The sequence below is a fragment of the Ctenopharyngodon idella genome, chromosome 15, assembly GCF_019924925.1.
Source record: "Ctenopharyngodon idella isolate HZGC_01 chromosome 15, HZGC01, whole genome shotgun sequence".
Lineage (NCBI taxonomy): Eukaryota > Metazoa > Chordata > Actinopteri > Cypriniformes > Xenocyprididae > Ctenopharyngodon > Ctenopharyngodon idella.
Window position 1 is genome coordinate 1681100 of NC_067234.1, and position 20736 is coordinate 1701835.

General features: G+C 35.6%; 1 protein-coding gene across 2 annotated transcripts; it reads left to right on the forward strand.

Annotated features, from left to right (window-relative positions):
• The first annotated feature begins 6197 nt into the window (after nucleotides 1-6197).
• On the forward strand, nucleotides 6198-19473 carry LOC127496006 (1-phosphatidylinositol 4,5-bisphosphate phosphodiesterase delta-1-like). Of its 2 annotated transcripts, none has more exons than XM_051863520.1 (15): nucleotides 6198-6460; nucleotides 9444-9602; nucleotides 10999-11227; nucleotides 11319-11448; nucleotides 11571-11799; nucleotides 12132-12333; nucleotides 12515-12659; nucleotides 12780-12932; nucleotides 15933-16082; nucleotides 16180-16339; nucleotides 17495-17611; nucleotides 17742-17920; nucleotides 18054-18186; nucleotides 18417-18566; nucleotides 18799-19473. In XM_051863520.1, the coding sequence occupies exons 1-15, from the start codon at nucleotides 6430-6432 to the stop codon at nucleotides 18888-18890; spliced, it is 2259 nt and encodes a 752-aa protein (XP_051719480.1). In that variant the 5' UTR covers nucleotides 6198-6429; the 3' UTR covers nucleotides 18891-19473. The 2 variants fall into 2 exon arrangements, with proteins under 2 accessions (XP_051719480.1, XP_051719479.1); XM_051863519.1 differs by lacking the exon at nucleotides 6198-6460 and adding an exon at nucleotides 8614-8800.
• Nucleotides 19474-20736: the final 1263 nt, after the last annotated feature.

Sequence of the window (20736 nt, forward strand, 5' to 3'; positions counted from 1 at the left end):
TGATGACATCATGACATCAGATTTGTAGCCAATGGGAAAACATTTCAATCTGAAATGTTAGTCAATGGGAGTTTTGACATAAATTGTTTTTGTTCTCATTATTAAAGGGTACTGTTTTCACTGAATAACATACTTTTTATTGTTAAAGAAAGATACAATTGTTCTATCTCATTTATACCAGAAGTGAATAATTTGGGGAACTGTTTGCAGCATACTCCTATTTAGGACAATTACAGAAAGACTGATAATGTTAAGAGAATTACTTCTTTTTTCTCTCTAATCCATTTATTATCTGTATGGACTGTGTGGCCAAATTTAAACATGGCCCCAGTGTTTCTTCAGAAGGGTCGTAGCAGGGTCACAGTAAAGGACAGAGCGAAACACTGTCAGTAATGTGTTCCAAAGCATGAAGCAACATGTTTCCCGAAGTCTTTGACTTGGCACTCCATCTTGCCCAACTGGAATGATCACATTCTTGTTGTAATGTTAGGTTTTCTCTGTTTGGGGGGCCAAATCCTCTAGATTAAGTTATAATGAAAAATATGCTTTTAAAAATGTTCCTCCAGTTATAGACCCTTCATGTCTATAAATACAGTATAAACGATCAATATACAAGACTTTTCTTCTAAATAATGTGTTACTTTATCTGAATGCAGCACAGTGTTGAAATGTAAACCAGAACATTTTGTTGACTTATTAAATCATCAGCATATAGAAATCTGTGTAACAGTAGCACAGTAGAAGGTTTGCAGGTGGTTAATGTTACGAAAGAGCCTACGCAGGATGATAATTTTGTGAGCATTCCATGCATGCCTACATCCTACAAGCTCTGTTCCATAGTATCAGTAACATTCATTTCAGTTTCAGTTCCTCTAAATTCACATATAGAAACTAAAATGAAGGAGTGACCTGAATCAACAATCAACACTTTTATACACAATATATGTAATATGTGTTTAAAAAAGTTATATTGTGTTTTTCAAAAATGTTCAAAGGTAGGAGTTTCTAAAAGTAATTGAGACTTCAACGGTAAAAGACTGTAAAATGCGACAGTAAAGACTAGTTGATTGTTTAACAGTACAGTAAAATTCTGTTAAATTTACAGTTTTTGTAAGTGAAAAAAACAAAACAAATCATTGCATAATTAACAGTGAAACACATTCCCAGAATTCCCTGTGTTACACTTCACATTTGATGTATTTTCGATTAAATAACTATATTTTTTCAAATAGCTTTTTTTCCTAATTTGTTATGTACATTTTTATGGTACAATTTATGGTTTATTGTTAATGTTTTTTTATGGTACAACCCCATTTCCAGAAAAGTTGTGACATTTTGTAAAATCCAATAAAATCAAGAATCTGTGATTTGTTCATTCTCTTTAAACTTTATTTAACTGACAAAAGTACAAAGAAAAGATTTCCAAAGTTTTCACTAACCAACTTATTTGTATTTTGTAAATATAAACTTATTTTGATTTTGATGGCTGCAACACGCTCCAAAGAAAGTTGGGACAGAGGCATGTTTACACCTTTCTTTTTAATTACACTTTTTAATCACTTGGGAATTGAGGATACTAATCACTTGATTTGCAGGTGGAATTTTCTGTTTTCATCATTGTCTGATTCTCCTTTTCATGATGTGCCAAACATTTTCAATAAGAGGCATATCTGGACTGCAGGCAGGCCAGTCAAGCACATCCACTCTATGGTGTAGTGTCTAAGAAACCACTCAGTTGTAGCATGTGCAGAATGAGGCCTGACATTTTCTTGCTTCTCAGGAAAGATGTCATCTTGATGGCAATATATGTCTCTATATATTTAATAGTAGCATGACGGTTTCTCATGCAGTGACATCTGAATTCCCTGAATCTTTTCACAGTTATTATGTATAGTAGGTGGTGAAAGACCCAACTTTTTTGCAGTCTTGCATTGAGAAATGTGATTTTTGAATTGTTTGACAATTCTTTCATGAAATTTGGCACAAAATGGCAAGACATGACCCATCTTTGCTTGCAAAGACTGAGCCTTCGGTTAATGCTCATTTTATACCCAGTCCCCTCACCAATTACCAGTTCACCTGCTTATTGTGGACTGTTTCTAAACAGTTTATCTTGGATATTCTATTATCTTTTCACTTTTCTTTAGCCTCTGTCCCAACTTTTTTGGAGTGTGTTGCAGCCATCAATATCAAAATTGGTTTATATTTACAAAATACAATTAAGTTGGTCAGTGAAAACATTGGAAATCTTTTCTTTGTACATTTGTTTGTTAAAGGCACAATATGTAAGATTTTTGGATTAAAATATCCAAAAACCACTAGAAGAGTGTTATATATTTTGTTGACTTGTGTACTTACATTATCCCAAATGTTCCCAAGAATGTTTAAGTCCAGAGAAATAAGCAATTTTAAGCAGGACACTGACCGTGTCCGTACGTTGCCTATCAATGACATGCACGTTATCCTCGATTTCCAGTTTTATTTTGTAGAAACCATGGAAACACCAAAGACGCTTTAATATATTATGTGTTTTATTAGACAGGTGAGCAACTGTTTGGATACATACATCAACAGAAAACTAATCATGTTATATAGCTCAACACAGTAAGTCTTATTGTTTAAATCTTGTTTTCTTGATTTACCACGAGTACCATGTTTTACCATGCCTAATATCGATCTAGCTTACTGCAGTGTGCAACAAGTGTCTCAGAGTAGCCGCAGAGCGAACGCACAGAGTAGCATTATAACAACTTTCAACACAAATGTATCTAATATGATAAAACAGCGCTGAGTTATCCCACATACTCATGACCGGAAGAAGCGGAAGCGCACGTCTGCGGCATAATAAAAGCTCCACTGCTCTCGATCCGTGTCGTGTGTCGTGCTTGTCTCTCATTCTTTTCCACTGGCTGTAGACGTGAAGACAACACCTCCCATGATTCCACGAAATCAAGGCGTTATCAAGCTATGCCTTTGTTTTGAATAAGCGACCTCTAGAGGCGAAAACTATACAAGTGTGCCATTAAATAAAGGTTCAAGAGAATTAATAAATCACAGATTCTTGATTTTATTGCATTTTACAAAACGTCCCAACTTTTCTGGAAATAGCGTTGTACATCTAGTGTTGGTAAATTAATGTTTATTGTTATGTTTATTGATGGTGTTTTGTATTTGTGTGAATGACACTGTGAACCTTTTATATATTAGTATTTACCTTCTCAGCTTGTGAAAAAGCTGCTTGTGATGATATTTGATTCATCATGTGACCTTCTCATCACCACCTGTTTTTGGTGGTTATCAGTTTATTATAAAGGTACAAAACAGATATTAGTATAGGTTGGAATATTAAAATTATATCAGTTAATGAAGTATGTTTTTTACTGTGACTTTAAGTTAATTCTGTAAAACCTAAAATGTTGCTACCCTATTTTTACAGTAAATTTCTGGCAACCACAGCTGCCAGTTGTTGTTTTTTTTACCATAAATTTCACTGATTTTTTTTTACATTGTGTATATATATTTATTTGTAAATGATCATATGCTATATTTCTAGCCAGTCAACTTTTTAATTTACATTTTTATGCACATTACTCTGTTTTATTAAATATGTTTTAGATCAAGCTAATCAGATTATTGTAGCCAAGGCACAAAATGCTGCCTTCTGTCTGAATTCTTACCCTCAGCCCCTTCAACATAGAGATGGATTTGGGGAATAAGGCCCCTCTTCCTGAGGCTGCAGATTGGCCTAATGTTAAAATGCACTCATCCCAGAGCTGACGCTGCTTGGAGGGTAAGCCAGCCATGAATGGGACTGCTGATTGGCACAACAGCACACAGCTATACGCATTACTGCATGACTATTGTTGTATAGGGGTCAAGCAAAATCATACATTAAGTGTGACAGATGACAAGACATTCAACATAACTTCCTAAAATGACTGAAGAGTTACACATGAATTAACACTGACATTCTTCTGCAAAGTATTTGTGCAGGCAGGTATCTTTGATATCTCAGATCTCAGCTCTGCCGGCATTCACTCTGCGTGACATGCGTTGCATGACGACAACTGGATATAATGACCGATCATCTGTGACATACAGGCGACAGGTTATTTTTCAAAAGCTGCATACTTTAAAAATTAGTAAACTTACAGCATGCATTACATAAAGCATTTTGTCTAAGAATGATCACTAGGAAGTACCTGCTAGGTCACAGTGACTTGCTGTCCTTTATGAAAATGAGCAACACTAATACTTTTCTGCTTTTTTTTTTTTTTGAATCCAGAGTAATAAATACACTGATGTAAGGTTTATACTTTATTGGAGTGCACTATTTTACACTATCACTGTCATTTACACAAATTAACACAACTTAAACATCATTTTCTTTCCTAAACCTGCAAAGGATTTTACAATAATCACAATTATTTACTGTAATCTATTGACAGTCATAGTTTTTAATTCTCTAAATCACCCTCTGAAACCTGCTTAACCCTCTGGGCTGCACATACTTGTGTTTGTGATTTACTTCACTAGAAGGTGACAAAGTTCAATACTCTGTTTGGTTTCTAAGGAAACACTGAGTTTCACAGACAAGGCTTTAGACTAGTCCCAGACTAAAATGCATGTTTGAGCTGTTTTAACTGAAAGCAACTTGTTATCTTAAAATATGTCAGTGCCATTGTTTCGTCTCAAGATGCACACCAGTAATGTTTTTTTCTAAGGCACATTTATAAAAGCTACTTAAATGTCCTAATTGAACTAAGGCTTAATCTTGGCTTAATCTAAACCCTGTCTGTGAAACCAGGCATTGAAGACAAGTGACATTACTTAAGTTCATTATATGAAGGCAAATAGTACTCAACTGAACTTAGCAGCAAACATGTTGATTGTATAGAGCAGATATGATGTTCTGATACACTTCATTTGTATTTCATGCTGTAGCCTAAATTCTAAAATATACCACAGCTCACTGAAACAATTTCTTTAACTATTTCTAAGCTTAAATCAATCACAAATCAGTTCATATGACATTGACTTTTGACTGGTTGGTCTCTTGGTCCAATCAAGGAGTGGTCAATTAATAATTCCCTTTTAACAATCTCAAAAATGACCTTACAAACATGCTTTTAATTTTGCATTGCCGGTGGGCACTTGCATACGAGGCTAAAGTGCATGGCGGCTTGTTCAGAAAGCATCTGATATATTTTACACACAAAAAAACTTGACTTGGAATGTTTGTTTTATACTCAGCTGTCACATAGCAGATATGAGATCTGCATTGAGAGCATTACATTTTGCCAGTAAAATGTGTTCCTTGATCACTATCAGTCAGCAAAAGAATTATTTGACAAAGGCAATCTTTAAACCTCCAACTACAGCAGATCTAAATGTAAACACCTCAAACCACAGAGAGCGACAATCATGTGAAATGATAATCATCACAATTAGGAAGAGACCCAATAACACTTGAATATGTGTTCCAGGTTTTATAGGCATGTTTGCAGTGAAGAGATTCAACTGTTTTAGTGCCTACATGCACGAATGATATCAGATTTAGCTCAACAGTTTTTAATGATTCCCCCTTAATTGGGGAAAAATAAAAATCCTTCAATCTTCTTTGAATTTAAAAATACAGGCATATTATATAAGCAGGAGAGAGAGAGAGAGAGAGAGAGAGAGAGAGAGAGAGAGAGAGAGAGAGAGAGAGAGAGATTCGCAATATCACTGTTGCAGGGCTACAGGACAAAACCTTATTATCATGTAATGCAAACTCATTTTTAAGGTGCAAACATAGCCTTAAAAAGTCTATATTTCAAGCCTATGTATTTTAATCCAAAGCAAACCCACTGCAGAAATGCAGTCAAGTATCTGTTAAATGACTCATATAAAAACTGCTCAAAATAGTTACATGATTAGCTCATTGCTTTCCAGCCTATAAATTATTAGTGCTGTCTAGCAGATTCAATACACTAATACAGCATATTTACTCTTAACCGGCATGACAAGTGTCTGCAGCTCTAATTACAAGTGAAGCACGTAGTGAACGTTTAAGAACAGCTTCTCCAGAATAAAACAAACCAAACATTCAATCTCAGTCTGGATTTGCATTACTGTATAAGCATAATTTGTCATGACCCCTACAGGCAGCTGGAGGCACAGCATGCAGTTATGAGATGCTGAACTGATCAGTGGGAGTGGCTCATCATGAGATACCTTTTACTGAGACGCTAGTACCCACAGGCAGGTAATCTGTACCTGTGCTGAGAAGGTTGGAGGAATAGGTCCGCTCTCAGTTTCGTCTGTTTTGCGCCAGCGAGATTTTTCGAAATTCTATGTTATTTCTTTTTGCTTGTGAACTCCTGGAGTTGAGAACACTGGACATATTGTGCACGAGGAGGATATAACAGTCTTCTGTATTCATGAGAAATGGATTCCAACGGCATTGCTGATAAACAATGTAAGTGTTGAATGAAAACTGAAACGGAACTCTGTTGCAACTGAATTAATGATTCCGAAATGGTTGTGCGTATCACAAAAGTCAATCGATAAATATCTGAAAGTTCAGTTTGAGAGCAGTGAATGTTCAGACCCGTTCACTACTAAACCTGCACGCGCTCGTGAGTTTCAGCCACGCGCAACTGAATACCAAACATGATCCCTCACGCGCTAGCTATGAAATATTTCATTTAACTGCCGATACAAACAACAGGGAGGGAAATAAAGTGAAGATGAACCAGTTTTTATTTATTATGTTGTATATTTGGTATTGTATTTAATTTGTACACTACGTTTGAAAATACTTTCGCAAACCACACATTTTTGTTTTCAGTAAGATTTTTCCGTGGATGCGTATGATAAACGCATGAATGGGTGGTGTAGTGTAAATTGAGTTAGCGGACATAATATGGCTGCCACACCCTTGGCAACTTTGTATTGTCATTTGTTGGGTGTATTTCTCCATCTCACTACAGTGCTCCAATTCTGCAGCAATATAATAACCTACTAGATTTTCTATTGAGGATGAGGCACAGGAGAGGTGTCAGTAGCCTGGAGCAACATTCCGTCGCCTGACTCGCATAACATCCCTTTCATTACTTCAGTTCCTGAAACGTCTGTCAAATTATGGGTTTACTTGCTCTTCAAACCAAGGCTCAGCTCATTTAACAGTGTTTTTCAGCAGATCACAGTCTTAAATGTGACACATATATTTTAAAAAGTTAATTCAGTTTGTGCAGGGTAAGGTGGTTTTAAAGAAAGCAAGTTTTGTTCTAAGTTTTGTTTTGTTTTTTGTATTAAGACAATTTGTAGAGGGACTGTCTGCCCCCACAAACCCACTGGCTGCTTCCTGTTTTCAGTGAGAGGCAAGACAGTTATTTCCCTCTGGATGACAGAGATACTGGAGATTCAGGAGATGTATACACAACAAGCACACAGTCATTTAAATGCCTTAGGTTTTTTAAGAACCCAAACCTGGGTCATGTTTACTGTAACAGAAAGATATCATGCAGTACATACATGTCTGAATCTGTAAATAAACCATATAATCCACAATTAGGGCAAAACTTGTATAAAAGTATACATTTTTTAGGCATTGCCTTAGTGCAATATTAAAAATGTTTACAGAAAATTTGGTACAGAAATGTGGAATGAAATTAAAAATTTGTATAATTAAAAGTAAGTTAAATTTGGACCTATATCAGTGTTATCTTAGTTTATATACTATTATAGTATTTATTAATATTTTGAATGAGCTTTTATTATTTTCAGGTTTTATTATAATGTTAGTTTATGTATTACTAACTTTCTTATTTGCTTTTGTAATTTGTATTAGCTTTAGTTTTTATTTATTTAGCCTTATTTCAGTTTTTGTAATTTTAGTATTTCAATTAAGCTTACTTTATTTTAGTTAGTTGCCAAGGTTTTGTTTGTTTTCCCCCATGTAATATTTATATAGTTTATTTCAGCTTTATTTCAGTTAACAAGAAAAAAAATATATTTTTAATAGTTTTAGTTAACAATAACATTATTGGCCTATACATTTAACACCTCTAAAATATATAAACAATATTTGTATTGACATTGCAGTGAAAAAGAAACCCCTGTACAATTCTGAACCGGTCATTACTACCATCATAATGAAAGAAAAATGAAGAGCTCAAAGAGAGAGAGAGATTAAATGGCATATTTTGGCATGTTTTATCTGCACGTACTCTTACAGCACGTCTAGGGTTATCATAAATCCACCGGATCAGGTTTGAAGTGTGGCTGCTAAACACATCAGTCTGTCAGTGGACTGGCAAATGCAGCCACTAGATGACGCCTTTGCTTTTGCACAGAAAGTCACGTAAAAACTCAACAGGTATTTTACCAGCTGTTACGCATGTGTAGCATTCGCGCGTCGTGCTTTCGACTATAGTCTCAAGTATACTTTTTATAAGTATACAGTTATATCTTTCTTTAAATACACATCCTTAACTTGTTGATTGAATTTGCCAACAAACATTGCCACTCGTTGGGATCAGACGAAAGGTATCACTACACTGTCTTATTCTAGGGATGAACTTTGGATTAGTACACGCCCCGAATCCGCAGACAAGCGAGTGAGCCATACACCACACAGCGCAGCAAGTGGTTGGGATATGTTTGCGGCTCCTTTTATCAGAAGCAGTTTTAATTTCTGAGAGGAAGATTCACACTATGCAGTGTGTACGAAGACAACCAGTTCGGACCAAGTCTCAAGAGTCCTTATACCGCGCGCACAGCAAGACAGTAGCGCGCGACAACATGAAACTTATAGGTAGGAGGATGAAAATAACAATAATCTTGTTTTAATGTAATCTGAGAACTTCACCATCATACTTGCGTTTACAGTGGTATTCTATTGGTTATTTTAAGATGTATACAGTTCATTGACACGCACCCTCTCCAAGGAAATCTCGTAACCAGGAAAACATTGTCTGTCTCACCTATAAGTTGCTTACCTAGATAGCAGTGTAAGTAGGTCCCAGCTATTGTCGTAAAAAGAGCAAGTTCACGTCACACCTATTGATTCATGGTTAGGTGTAAATTACTCTCAAATACACACACCACGCCTTAGTAAATAATGCATTTTCTGCTGTGGCTGTTTGACCTAATACCTGGTCCTGTTTGGTGTCAGGTGTCCACAGTCTGTGTTCAGTGTCTTTCAGGAAGAGTCTTTTGTGTTTTACATAGAAGTTAAAACCACGTTTTCTTCCTCAGCAGCTGGATTCATGAAAGGGTTGGTTCCTTCCTCAATTGGACCACAGAGGGATAATACAATCCTTTTGTTTGTTCTGCCATCATACAAAAAAGGATGTTGTGATGTGGGAAATGACCCACAAATCTGCCTTTCAAAAGGAAATAATATGAGCTTTGAAAGAATTACTACAGGAGTGGTCTTGTCCTTGTCTTCCCCACAGGTTTGGAGGGTGACAAAGACCTGCAGTTCCTGATAAACGGCGGGGACCTTTTGAAAGTCCGTTCGGGCTCATGGAAAAAGACACGCTACTATAAGCTGCAGGAGGACTGCAAGACCATGTGGCATGAGTCCAAAAAGACCATGAAGTCCAAAAACACATGTGAGTCCTAAAAAAAAGATGTACACAGGGGTGTGTCAGAATCAGCCCTTTCTTTGCATGCGCTCTCGTGTCCTGCACTGACCCACAATGTGTTATGTTGGCTAGTATGTGTGTTGACGAATGTCTCAGTCACACAGAATTTCCCTGCTCAAATCCACATTTTTAAGCATAAACTGATTAAAATTATTGCATAGAGACTACATAAATTTTGTGCATAATGATATGTACAGACAGTGTAAAGTTAATGTCTGTGACAGTATAATTTTCTTGCATTCTTTAATGTTAAAGTTATCAACTGTTATATATAACTGTTATCAGTTTTGGACTAAAGTTTTATGCCAGCCTTATCAGATGGAGAGCCCAATGTTTACTGGGTGTGGTAGAATTGATAAAATTGATATATTTGCTGTACTTTAAAGACATTGCCTTGTGATTTATTGAACTGTTGGTGAATCTTTCTGTATACTCACATTTCTGTTCATCATATTGATGTACACTACCATTAAAAAGTTTGGGTTCAGTAAGATATTTTTAAAAGAAATGAATACTTTTATGCAGCACAGATGCAGATGATCAAAAGTGACAGTAAAGACATTCATAATGTAACAAAAGATTTCTCTTTCAAATAACACATTTTAAACATTTTAAAATATATACAAATAAAAAAACGTTAAGAATTTTCACAATATTACAATTTTTTTCCTGTTTTTGTATAAATAAATGCAGCCTTGGTGAGCATAAGATACTTTTACCAAAAACATTTTAAAAATCTGACCCCAAACTTGAACGGTAATGTACTCTAATATCATAACAATGACTGTCATAATGATGAACTTCATAGTTCTCTTGCTTTTATTCAATGTTTTTATTCTGAGCTTTAAAGCTCAGAGCATTGGCCAGAAGAATTGACCATGATTTTTTTTTTTATGTAATTAATTAAAAGGGGTATTGAAGAAACACTTTTTTTTTCACTAAATTAGGTGTTTCTATGCAAGTGGTGTGTTTTACAACAGCATATTCAAGTTATATTGTAATTTTATGACCAGTGCTGTAAAACATCAGCCCTGAGGCTATGTTTAAAACGTTTGTGTAAGTATGCAAATGCACAAAATAGAGCTTACAACGCTTTTGTATTAAGCATGACCTCTTCTACATATAATTTCCATATGCTCATTGACATCCAGACATAGTGAATCACAAACATTTTTTGGGACATAAAACATGCAAAATATATGCTCACTATTTCATTCACAATTAAATGATTAAATCTGAAAATGACAACACTGCTTAATGGTCTGGATTCAATGTGACCTGCATTACATTTTACTCCATTATATATTTTCTGTATTTTATTTTATGAAGTATGCTTATGTTTTTGTATGTCTTTCTCACTCAGTCTCTCTTGAGGACATTGAAGCGGTACGAACAGGTCGGCAAACTGAGGGTCTGAGGAAATACACAGAAGAGTCAGTGGAGGGTCGAGCATTCTCCATTCTGTTTAAGGGGCGACAGAAAACCCTGGACCTGATCGCTAGCTCTGAGGAGGAAGCCAAGAAGTGGGTCAATGGTTTGGAGAAAGTCATCTCAAACATGAACAACCTCACTCCGCAGAAGAAAACGGAGCAGTATCCTTTTCAAACGCGTGTGGTGTTGAGGTGCAATTCAAGCATTATTCTTTCAAATCTGTCTTTAATTGTCCTTACATTAGTGCTTTAGCTGGATTTACAGTTGTATGCGTAAAGCAGATAAAAACTTGGACAACAAGATGAGTCCGAAAGAGCTGAAGAGCTTTCTACAAGACATCAACATTGAGGTGGACGAAGACTATGCTGAAATGCTCTTTCAGGTAATATTCTTGTTATGCAGGAATTTAACCCAGTTTACCTGTCTATAATATTCTCTCACACTTTAAATAGATGAACACAAGAAATAACTTGACTAGAAATGCCACTTTTTCCCCTCTTTCAGAAATGTGACCAATCGAAGGGTGGATTCCTAGAGGGCAAGGAGATTGAGCATTTCTATAAAATCTTGACACAAAGAGAGGAAATCGATGTCATCTACGGAGAGTATGCAAAGACAGATGGTCTTATGAGCGCCACTGACCTGCTGAATTTCCTGTTGAATGAGCAAAGAGAGGATGTGTCTCAGAATGATGCTCTTCAGCTTATTGAGAAATATGAACCTGATGAAAATGGTAATGTCGCCGCCTTGTGTTATTCTTGTTTGTAAGTTGCTTTGGATAAAAATGTCTGCTATATACACTATCATTCAAAAGTCTAGTGTCAGTAAGTTTTGCCATCACAGGAATAAATTACATTTTAATAATATATTAACATGGAAAACAGTTTTTTTTAAGTTGTAATAATATTTCACAGTATTGTTTTTCATAAATGCAGTCTTGGTAAGAAAACTTACTGACCCCAAACTTTTGAACTGTAGTGTAAGTATATGTATTCAGCTTCAGTCTCAGTGGAAAAAATATACAAGTTCAAAGTCTTTGTAATTGCATGTCTGTGTTTCTTGTAGCCAGAGCCAAACAGCAAATGACAAAGGATGGCTTCCTAATGTACCTGCACCAGCCAGAGGGGCTGATCTTTAACCCGGCCCATAAAAGTGTTTACCAGGACATGAACCAGCCTCTCAACCATTACTTCATCTCCTCCTCTCATAACACATACCTGCTGGAGGACCAGCTCAAGGGACCCAGCAGCACTGAGGCGTACATAAAGTAATGTTAATCAATCAATATTTGAATACATTTTAATTACATACTGTAGTTAAAAAATGATAAAGTGCTTAATTTGATAATTTCTAGTTTCATAATGAAAGCATCTGAATTAATTTACCTCTTATAAAGCATGTTTTTATGGCTTAGTTTTGGAGTAGCAAGTTACATTGTCCCTGTACAGAGCACTTCTAAAGGGATGTCGCTGTGTGGAGCTGGACTGCTGGGATGGATCAGATGGAGAGCCAGTGATTTATCATGGATACACTCTCACCTCAAAGATCCTCTTTAAAGATGTGATTCAAGCCATTAAAGAATATGCCTTTAAGGTAAATAAATTCAAAACATAGAGGATGCTTCTGTTTGTTTTTGGACTTGTAGAGCTTGTCCTTCTGGTGTGCTTTCCACGTGTACCTGACTGACAACAATATCATTGTTCCCTTCACCAGACGTCCGAGTACCCTGTGATCCTGTCTTTGGAGAACCACTGCACTGTGGAGCAGCAGAAGACCATGGCTCAGCACTTGATCTCTATCCTGGGTAGCGCTCTGGTCACCAAACCCCTCGGAGATCAGATGCCCACACACTTCCCTTCTCCAGAGGTTAGTGATTGCAGGATGTTAGGACACAGTAATCCACTAAGCCACGTTATACAGAAGATCGTTTACAGGCATATTCAGTTGAAAGACTATGTAAGGGATACCGTAGGTTAAGCCAATTATTATTATAAAATACACAATAAACCTGACAGGGTGCACAGGAAGCCGAGCCTGAGAGGGATTATTTTTGTCATAATGACAGATTATTTTGTCATAATGATAGACTGAGCAGTGCTTCCCACAGGTTTGAAATATACTTGCAGAGGTAGCCAGGTGAAAAATCCTCCTCTTACCCATGGCAAAAAATGGTCTACTACATGTGACAAACAACAAATAATGTGTGACTTTTAACAATATTTTAATTTATTGAAATTCATTTTAATTACATAGGCTACTATTACATTTAATTACATGCTAGTAGTATTATGCATTGTAAATTATGCAAAAAACAGCATTTAAATGGTAGAGTTCTCCTGCTTTGTCATATAGTGTCGAGTTGAGTTTATTTGACATAAAAAAGTTGCAATACATCATTGGTCCTTGATTTAGTTAACAAGACTTTTTTTTTTTCTTTTTCTTTTTTTTTTTCTCCCATGACGACAGTTTTGTTGGCATATATTGTCACTAATGAACTTACATCCAATTTATTCAAACAAATTCACATTTATTTAAACCATTCCATCTGAAAACAAACTCTTTACTCTTATACTAAAACCAACCTCATCTTTTAAAACCTTAATGTCCAATGGCAACTTATTCCACTCCTGTGCACCTGTATATTCGAATGTTCTATGACCATACAAAGTCTTACACCGACATAGATTAAGATCCATAAAACTTTGTCTAGTGTAATGACCATGTCTTACATTAACCCGTGAGAAATAAGAATTAAAATACACTGGAGCCCTATTATTAATTATTTTATGTACCATTTTTAGTTTCAGGAATGCTAACCGTCTTTCAATTGGTAACCATCCAAGTCTTTTCTTCCTGTGGGGGAGCATCCCAGCCAGAGACTACAATAGTTTACTATGAATTAAATGGAAATCAAATTAAATACAATTTATTGTGTAAACAAAATACCAATAATGCCCAGAAGAAAAAAAAACAAAAACGTGTGACTTTTAATTGACCCTTCGCCAGGAGTTTGATTGACAAGCGATCTAACCAATCATAACGCCGAATCCGCCATTTTGTCCGACAAATCAGTCAGGAGTTATAAGATTAACCTCGGTGGACTTGAACTTGAAAAATGGTGTGTATTGACATCTTTCCGTGTTTGAAACAACATGCCTTCTCATGTTCATTCATGTTTATTTGATGCTATGAATTAACTAGTAGGAAGAGATGGTCGGTTCACGAGCCGCTTGAGCTGAGGCGCTACAGCAATCGGTTTTTATTGTTGGATATTGATTTCAGATGAAATTATTTTTATCATTTAAGAAGAAAGAGACTACGAATGAAAACTAGCGTAGTCTAGCACAATAAAAATGTTTAGTAGCGGAGCACTGATATTAAAATTCTGGCCGATACGATAAGCAAAAATAAGTGTTTAATTGCTGATGTCCAGTAGATGGTAGATATTAAAAACACTGTTATTATGTTAAAATAAAACTAAAACACTAAAATCAGTCGTTTTAAATGCTTGTAAAGCATTGTACAGTGTGAAATATTAATATTAAATTTTGAGATTGGCAAAAGATTAGATTTAACGGTGTTATTAAATTCTTAGTTTTTAAAGATTATTTTATTTTTTATTTTTATTTTTTAATATAATATAAATGTAAAATAGGGGAAAAGGCCATGCTCAAGATCCAATATCTGTATATAAAGATAAATGTTAAAATCTCTAATATTGGAAAATAACCAATATGGGAAATTATATTATGCATCCCTAATGTTTAGTGGTTGTAATACAAAAATATTTGACGACAAAATGCCTTGATTGATCAATCAGAATCAAGTATTCTTGTAAGCAGCATAATAAAGCAATATAAAGTCTGTTTGGAGTAAATGCACACATTATTTTGCTGTTTTACATGCAATTTTATTGTGACAATCCAAATTGCAAATTGAACATTTACTTAAAATATGCATAAAGCAGTTTAAAAGATCAAATAAATTTTATATAATCCAGTAGCTGTGGATTTAGACATGAGACCCAAGAAAGTTTTGCAGCCTGTTTGAACAGGAGATGCTTTCAGAGTGGAATTCTGTGTGGAATGTGTGGAATTCATGCAGCTGCTCTCTATTTCAAAACATTGCTGCATCTCAAACTCTCTTTGTTTCAGCCATTTACGATATTACAAATGTCAACTCTTCAAGAAAATTGACATCTTCAGCACATCAATTATGTGCACATATATGAAATGAGGATACTCTGCAAAGGCAGAGTTATAAGATGTTGATCCATCATCACAGTTTTGTGGCTTTTAAAGGCGATGTATTCGATTGCTATGGCGACTGGTGCTTTGCCTGCAGGGGAGCGGGTGATTATCATAGCTTATATAACATTGTTTTCCATTCCCTCCAGTCAAGGTGTGGCCTGTCCTGGTCACTGTCACAGTCAACAATAAAAACACTTCTGTTGGCTAGGGTATCATTTACAGCATAAGCTTCCTAAAACTACTGTTAGAAACAGCTTGTGCTGCCTGCTGCTCTTACTGTCAAAATCAATATGCAGTACATACATATGCTGCTCAGCATATTAAAAGTTGATAGCATTTTATCATATTCCAGCCTAACATGCAGACAACTGTAAATAAGCTGCTATTAGAATGCATTTCCTTTTGGTGACACTAGTTGTGCAGACACGAATACACGTTTTACTTCTACCTGCATTAAAAGAATTAAATAAAATCTAAAAAGAAAGGAACAAAAACAGGCAAAATGCATAAACAAAATGCATGTCTTTCATTGGAAGAGTTGTTTGGATGAATGCATGTAAATGTGAACTGATGGCAGAATCTGCAGTCTCTGATTTAATGACCGTGTATTATTTAGGAACTCAAAGGCCGGTTCATAGTGAAAGGGAAGAGACTAAACAAACTTGAGGACACATTTTCAGATGAGTTCAAAACAGCAGATGAAGAAAGTGTAACAGAGGAAGAAGATGATGAAGGTGATGAAGAAGACCGTGAAAAGAAGTCTAACGTAAGCATACATGTGTGTCCATGGAAAGTAATCATTTAAGTGCTTTATTTCTTTTCATTTTTAACATTTATTTTATAATTACACATACCTAAAACAGGAATCGAAGTCGCTGAAGTTGGCAAAGGAGCTGTCTGATATCGTGATCTACTGCAAAAGTGTCCACTTCCATGGGTTTGAGGATTCCCGGGACAAGCAGTCATTTTATGAGATGGCCTCATTCAAAGAGGGAAAAGCTGTGAAACTGGCGGAGGAATCAGGTGTGATGTCATGAATTGTGCTGCACAAACGCTACACAGGCTATTAAAAACATAAATACATGTCATGAGACGGAGACTCAGACTCTGTCCACAGATTTATTGCACAGTCATAAACGTGCATTACGTCACAGAAGATGAGTTCTGCTTGAGGGAGACTCCTGACACACAACTTTGAATATGTAAATAAGCAGGTGACTAACAGTGAAAAGAGCCATTCAGGTTTTTTTTTTTTTTTTTTTTTTTTTTTTTTGCTGGACAGCAAAAAAGTGATCCACATTTTATTTATAAACAAAATTATCTGTTGAAATATTCAAAAATATTTTTTCAAATGATCTATTCAAATCTTTACATGTTTAATTTTTAGTAATTCAAATAAAATATGGCAATTCACACAGAAGGCAATAAGTTGTCTAAAAGTGGTAAAAGACCAGTGAAACTTAAAAGGTGGTCACCAGTTACAGTGTCTAAAACAATATACATTACTGTGTTTAAATTAATCTTTTTATTTTGCACATTAGGACACATTAGGATACAAAAGGACAGTAAAGACATTTATAATGTTACAAAAACTTTTCAAACAAATGCTGTTCTTTCAAACTTTCTATTGATCAAAAATCCTGGAAAAAATATTAAGGTTTTCACAAAAATATTAAGCAGCACAACAGTTTTCAACATTGATAATAATAATAATAAATGCTTCTTGAGCAGCAAATCAGCATATTAGAATGATTTCCGAAGGACCATGTGACACTGAAGACTGGAGTAATGAGGCTGAAAATTTAGCTTTGATATCATAGGAATAAATTATATTTTAAAATTAAATTTAAAGTAAGAAACAATTTAAAATAACTGTTTTCTAATTTAATGTTAATAATTTTTCACAATATTAGTATTTTACTAATTACAATATTACTGTTTACTTTTTGATCAAATAAATGCAGCCTTAGTTAGACTACTTTCAAAAACATTAAAATAATGTACCAACCCCAAACCTTTGAATGATAGTGTGTATTTTAACCTAAAATCTCCATTTGTTAACAACCCAAACACATTCCACAGCTAATAATAACTCTTAGATGCTAAAAAGAGAAAAAGCTAACAAGCATGTTCCCACAATAATTACTTCTTCTTTTTTTTTCTTTTTTTCTGTCATAGCAACCAATTATATCCGTCATAATACAGACAAGCTCAGCAGGATTTACCCAGGGGGACTGAGGACGGACTCCTCGAACTATAACCCTGTGCCTCTGTGGAACGCAGGCTGTCAGATAGGTAAAGACATGAATCTGATACCCACCATATAACTGACACTAGTGAGAAACATGTATATTCAGATTTAATCAGAGTGGAAGTTGATGTTAATGTCACAGTGCTAAACCAATCATCTCACTTCTCCCTCCAGTGGCCCTCAACTTCCAGACACCCTGCACAGAGATGGATCTGAATCAGGGGCTCTTTCTTCAAAACGGACAGAGTGGTTACGTCCTAAAGCCTTCTTACCTACGAGACCGAGACACTGAGTTTGACCCCATCACTCTCACCAAGGGACCATGGTTAAAGAGAAAGAGTCTTCATGTGATGGCAAGTGGCTCTGCAACATCTTTATTTTGAGCATATGGACTATATCTTTGTGCTGTTCATTGTCAGCTGCATAGCTTTTTTTTAAAATACTTTTTTAAAATACTTTTCACTACTCTTACTGTTTGCCTAATAGGTGATCTCAGCCCAGCAGTTACCCAAAGTGAGCCAAAGGAAGTCCTCTATTGTTGATCCCATTGTGCAAGTGCAGATCTACGGTGTGCCAGCTGATACGACCGTGGTGGAAACGCAGTACATTGAGAATAATGGTATAATAACCTGTAAAAAGGTAGTGGGTTCGAGTCTCAGTACGGGCAGGAAATGTAGGTGGGGGAGTGAAAGAACAGTGCTCTCTTCCACTCTCATTACCCACAACTGAGGTGCCCTTGAGCAAGGCACCTAACCCCCAATCACTCCCTGGGTGCCGCAGCAAAAGTGGCTGCCCAGGACTTGCCTCAGAATCAGGATGTTGCCTAATTGCTCTCTCTTTTCTCTCAAGGCTTCAACCCCATGTGGAATGAAAACTTCCAGTTTGATGTGTGTGTGCCAGATCTAGCCCTTGTGCGCTTTTTGATCGAGGACTACGATGCCACATCGAACAATGAATTTATTGGCCAGTACACACTTCCCTTCAACAGCCTAAAGAAAGGTTAGTGTGCTTCAGTCCTGTGCGAAAGCAACGGCAATCTGCAAAATGAAATTGACAATCTGCAATTTACGATTTTAAGTTTCGAATTAAAAAAAGGGCTAAACAAAGAAATGTGTATGTAAATTAAGTTTGCATGCTAAATACGATAACCGCTTTAACAATAACAATACTATTGATTTGTTGCTTATGTCATTGGGATATAAAGGGTATATTTCTGTTTGTTATACTGCAGGATACCACCATGTGCCATTGTTCACCATGAATGGAGACCTCCTTTCTTCAGCTGGGCTTTTCGTTCACATCATGATTTTGGATGCTGAATAATACGCACAATGGTGCAGGTTTTATACTGTATCTGAGATGATATCGTGTCACTATATTCAACAGCGCAGACGTCCTAAAGGGGAAATGTCTTGACAATGAGGCAGCTTAAGTGATTCTGATGGGTAGGGAAATTGTAGGAATACAGCAACCTTTCTGAAGTTGTAATATAATGGTCTCGCATTTAATATTTTAATTTTTTTTGTACTTTTTACTATTTGTAAAATGTTATACAGTTTAGTATGCCAAATGGATTACTTACTACAAATGTGCATTCTGAACAATATTCATGAGTATCAACCTTTAGACTTAGTTAAACAGTTTTTAGATATACAGATTTTAGCAATTACAAATCCATCCTCTGTAGTATTTCTAGATGCATGTGTTTTTAAGCTTGCATTAGAGTTTTTGTCTTTTATGTAGTTACACACCATATCAGATTTGTTATATTAAATAAGATACTTAAATTGTCATGTTTCTGGCTGATACTGTCAGCGAACTCATAAAGCCAGTGATTCTGATGAAACACATTGCCAACTGTATACATCCATGTAAAGGAGAAATAAAAGTAAGTTATTTAAAACTACTGTCTGAGTTCTACTAATTTTGTAATAACTTCAACCAGAGAAAAGAGGGATGAAGAAAGAGTATTCATATGAGCTTGAGGGATAACTGGCACTCAAACATCAGGATCAGTTTGCAGTAAACCATGTTTGGCAGTACAGACATATCTTGGATTCACATCTACTAAGAAGTGATTTTTTTCTTTTCTTTAAATCACAATATAAATATAACAGTGTATTTCTAAAACAAATGTTATATGAAGTAAACAAGTCATTAAAAGGGTTAGTTCACCCAAAAATGAAAATTGTGTCATTAATTACTCACCCTCATGTCGTTCCACACCAGTAAGACCTTTGTTCATCTTCAGAACACAAATCAAGATATTTTTGATAAATAATCCAATAGCTCAGTGAGGCCTCCGTTGACGGCAAGTTAATTTACACTTTCAATGCCCAAAAAGGTACTAAAGATGTAATATTTAAAACAAGTCATGTGACTACAGTGGTTGAACTTTAATGTTATGAAGCGACTAGAATACTTTTTGTGCGCCAAAATAACGACTTTATTCAACAATATCTAGTGATGGACGATTTCAAAACACTGCTTCGAAGCTTTACGAATCTTTTGTTTCTAATCAGTGGCCGGTTCGGAGCGTGTATCAAACTGCCAAAGTAATGTGAACCACTGAAATTTCAAAACACTTTAAGACGTAATGAAGCCTTGTTTACTGAAATCACGACTTTGGCAGTATGATGCGTGCTCTGAACCGACCACTGATTCGAAACATAAGATTCGTAAAGCTTCGAAGCTTCATGAAGAAGTGTTTTGAAATCACCCATCACTAGACATTGAATAAAGTCGTTATTTTGTTTTGGGGTTTTTTGGCGCACAAAAAGTATTCTCGTTGCTTCATAACATTAATGACACAATTTTCATTTTTGGGTGAACTAACCCTTTAACCATAGTAAATTTGTTAGATTAAACGTGACTACAGAGGGTCTGACGCTCTTTGGATCATTTTAAATCATGCTGGAGAACATGATCAGGTTTGTCACAAATGTGTGGAGTTCATGAGTGCTGCTGCCATTAAATCACATACATTTTGAAATGAATCATTAATCAATGATAACTCAACGATATTATTTGCTAAAATGTTATTAAATTAAATGCAAATTTTTTTTACTAGCAATCTGACTTTTGGACCCTACTGTATTTATTGAAATAAAATTATTGTAAAAAATGTTTAGTAGGTTAGAAGAATATTTTTGTTTATAATCATTACCCT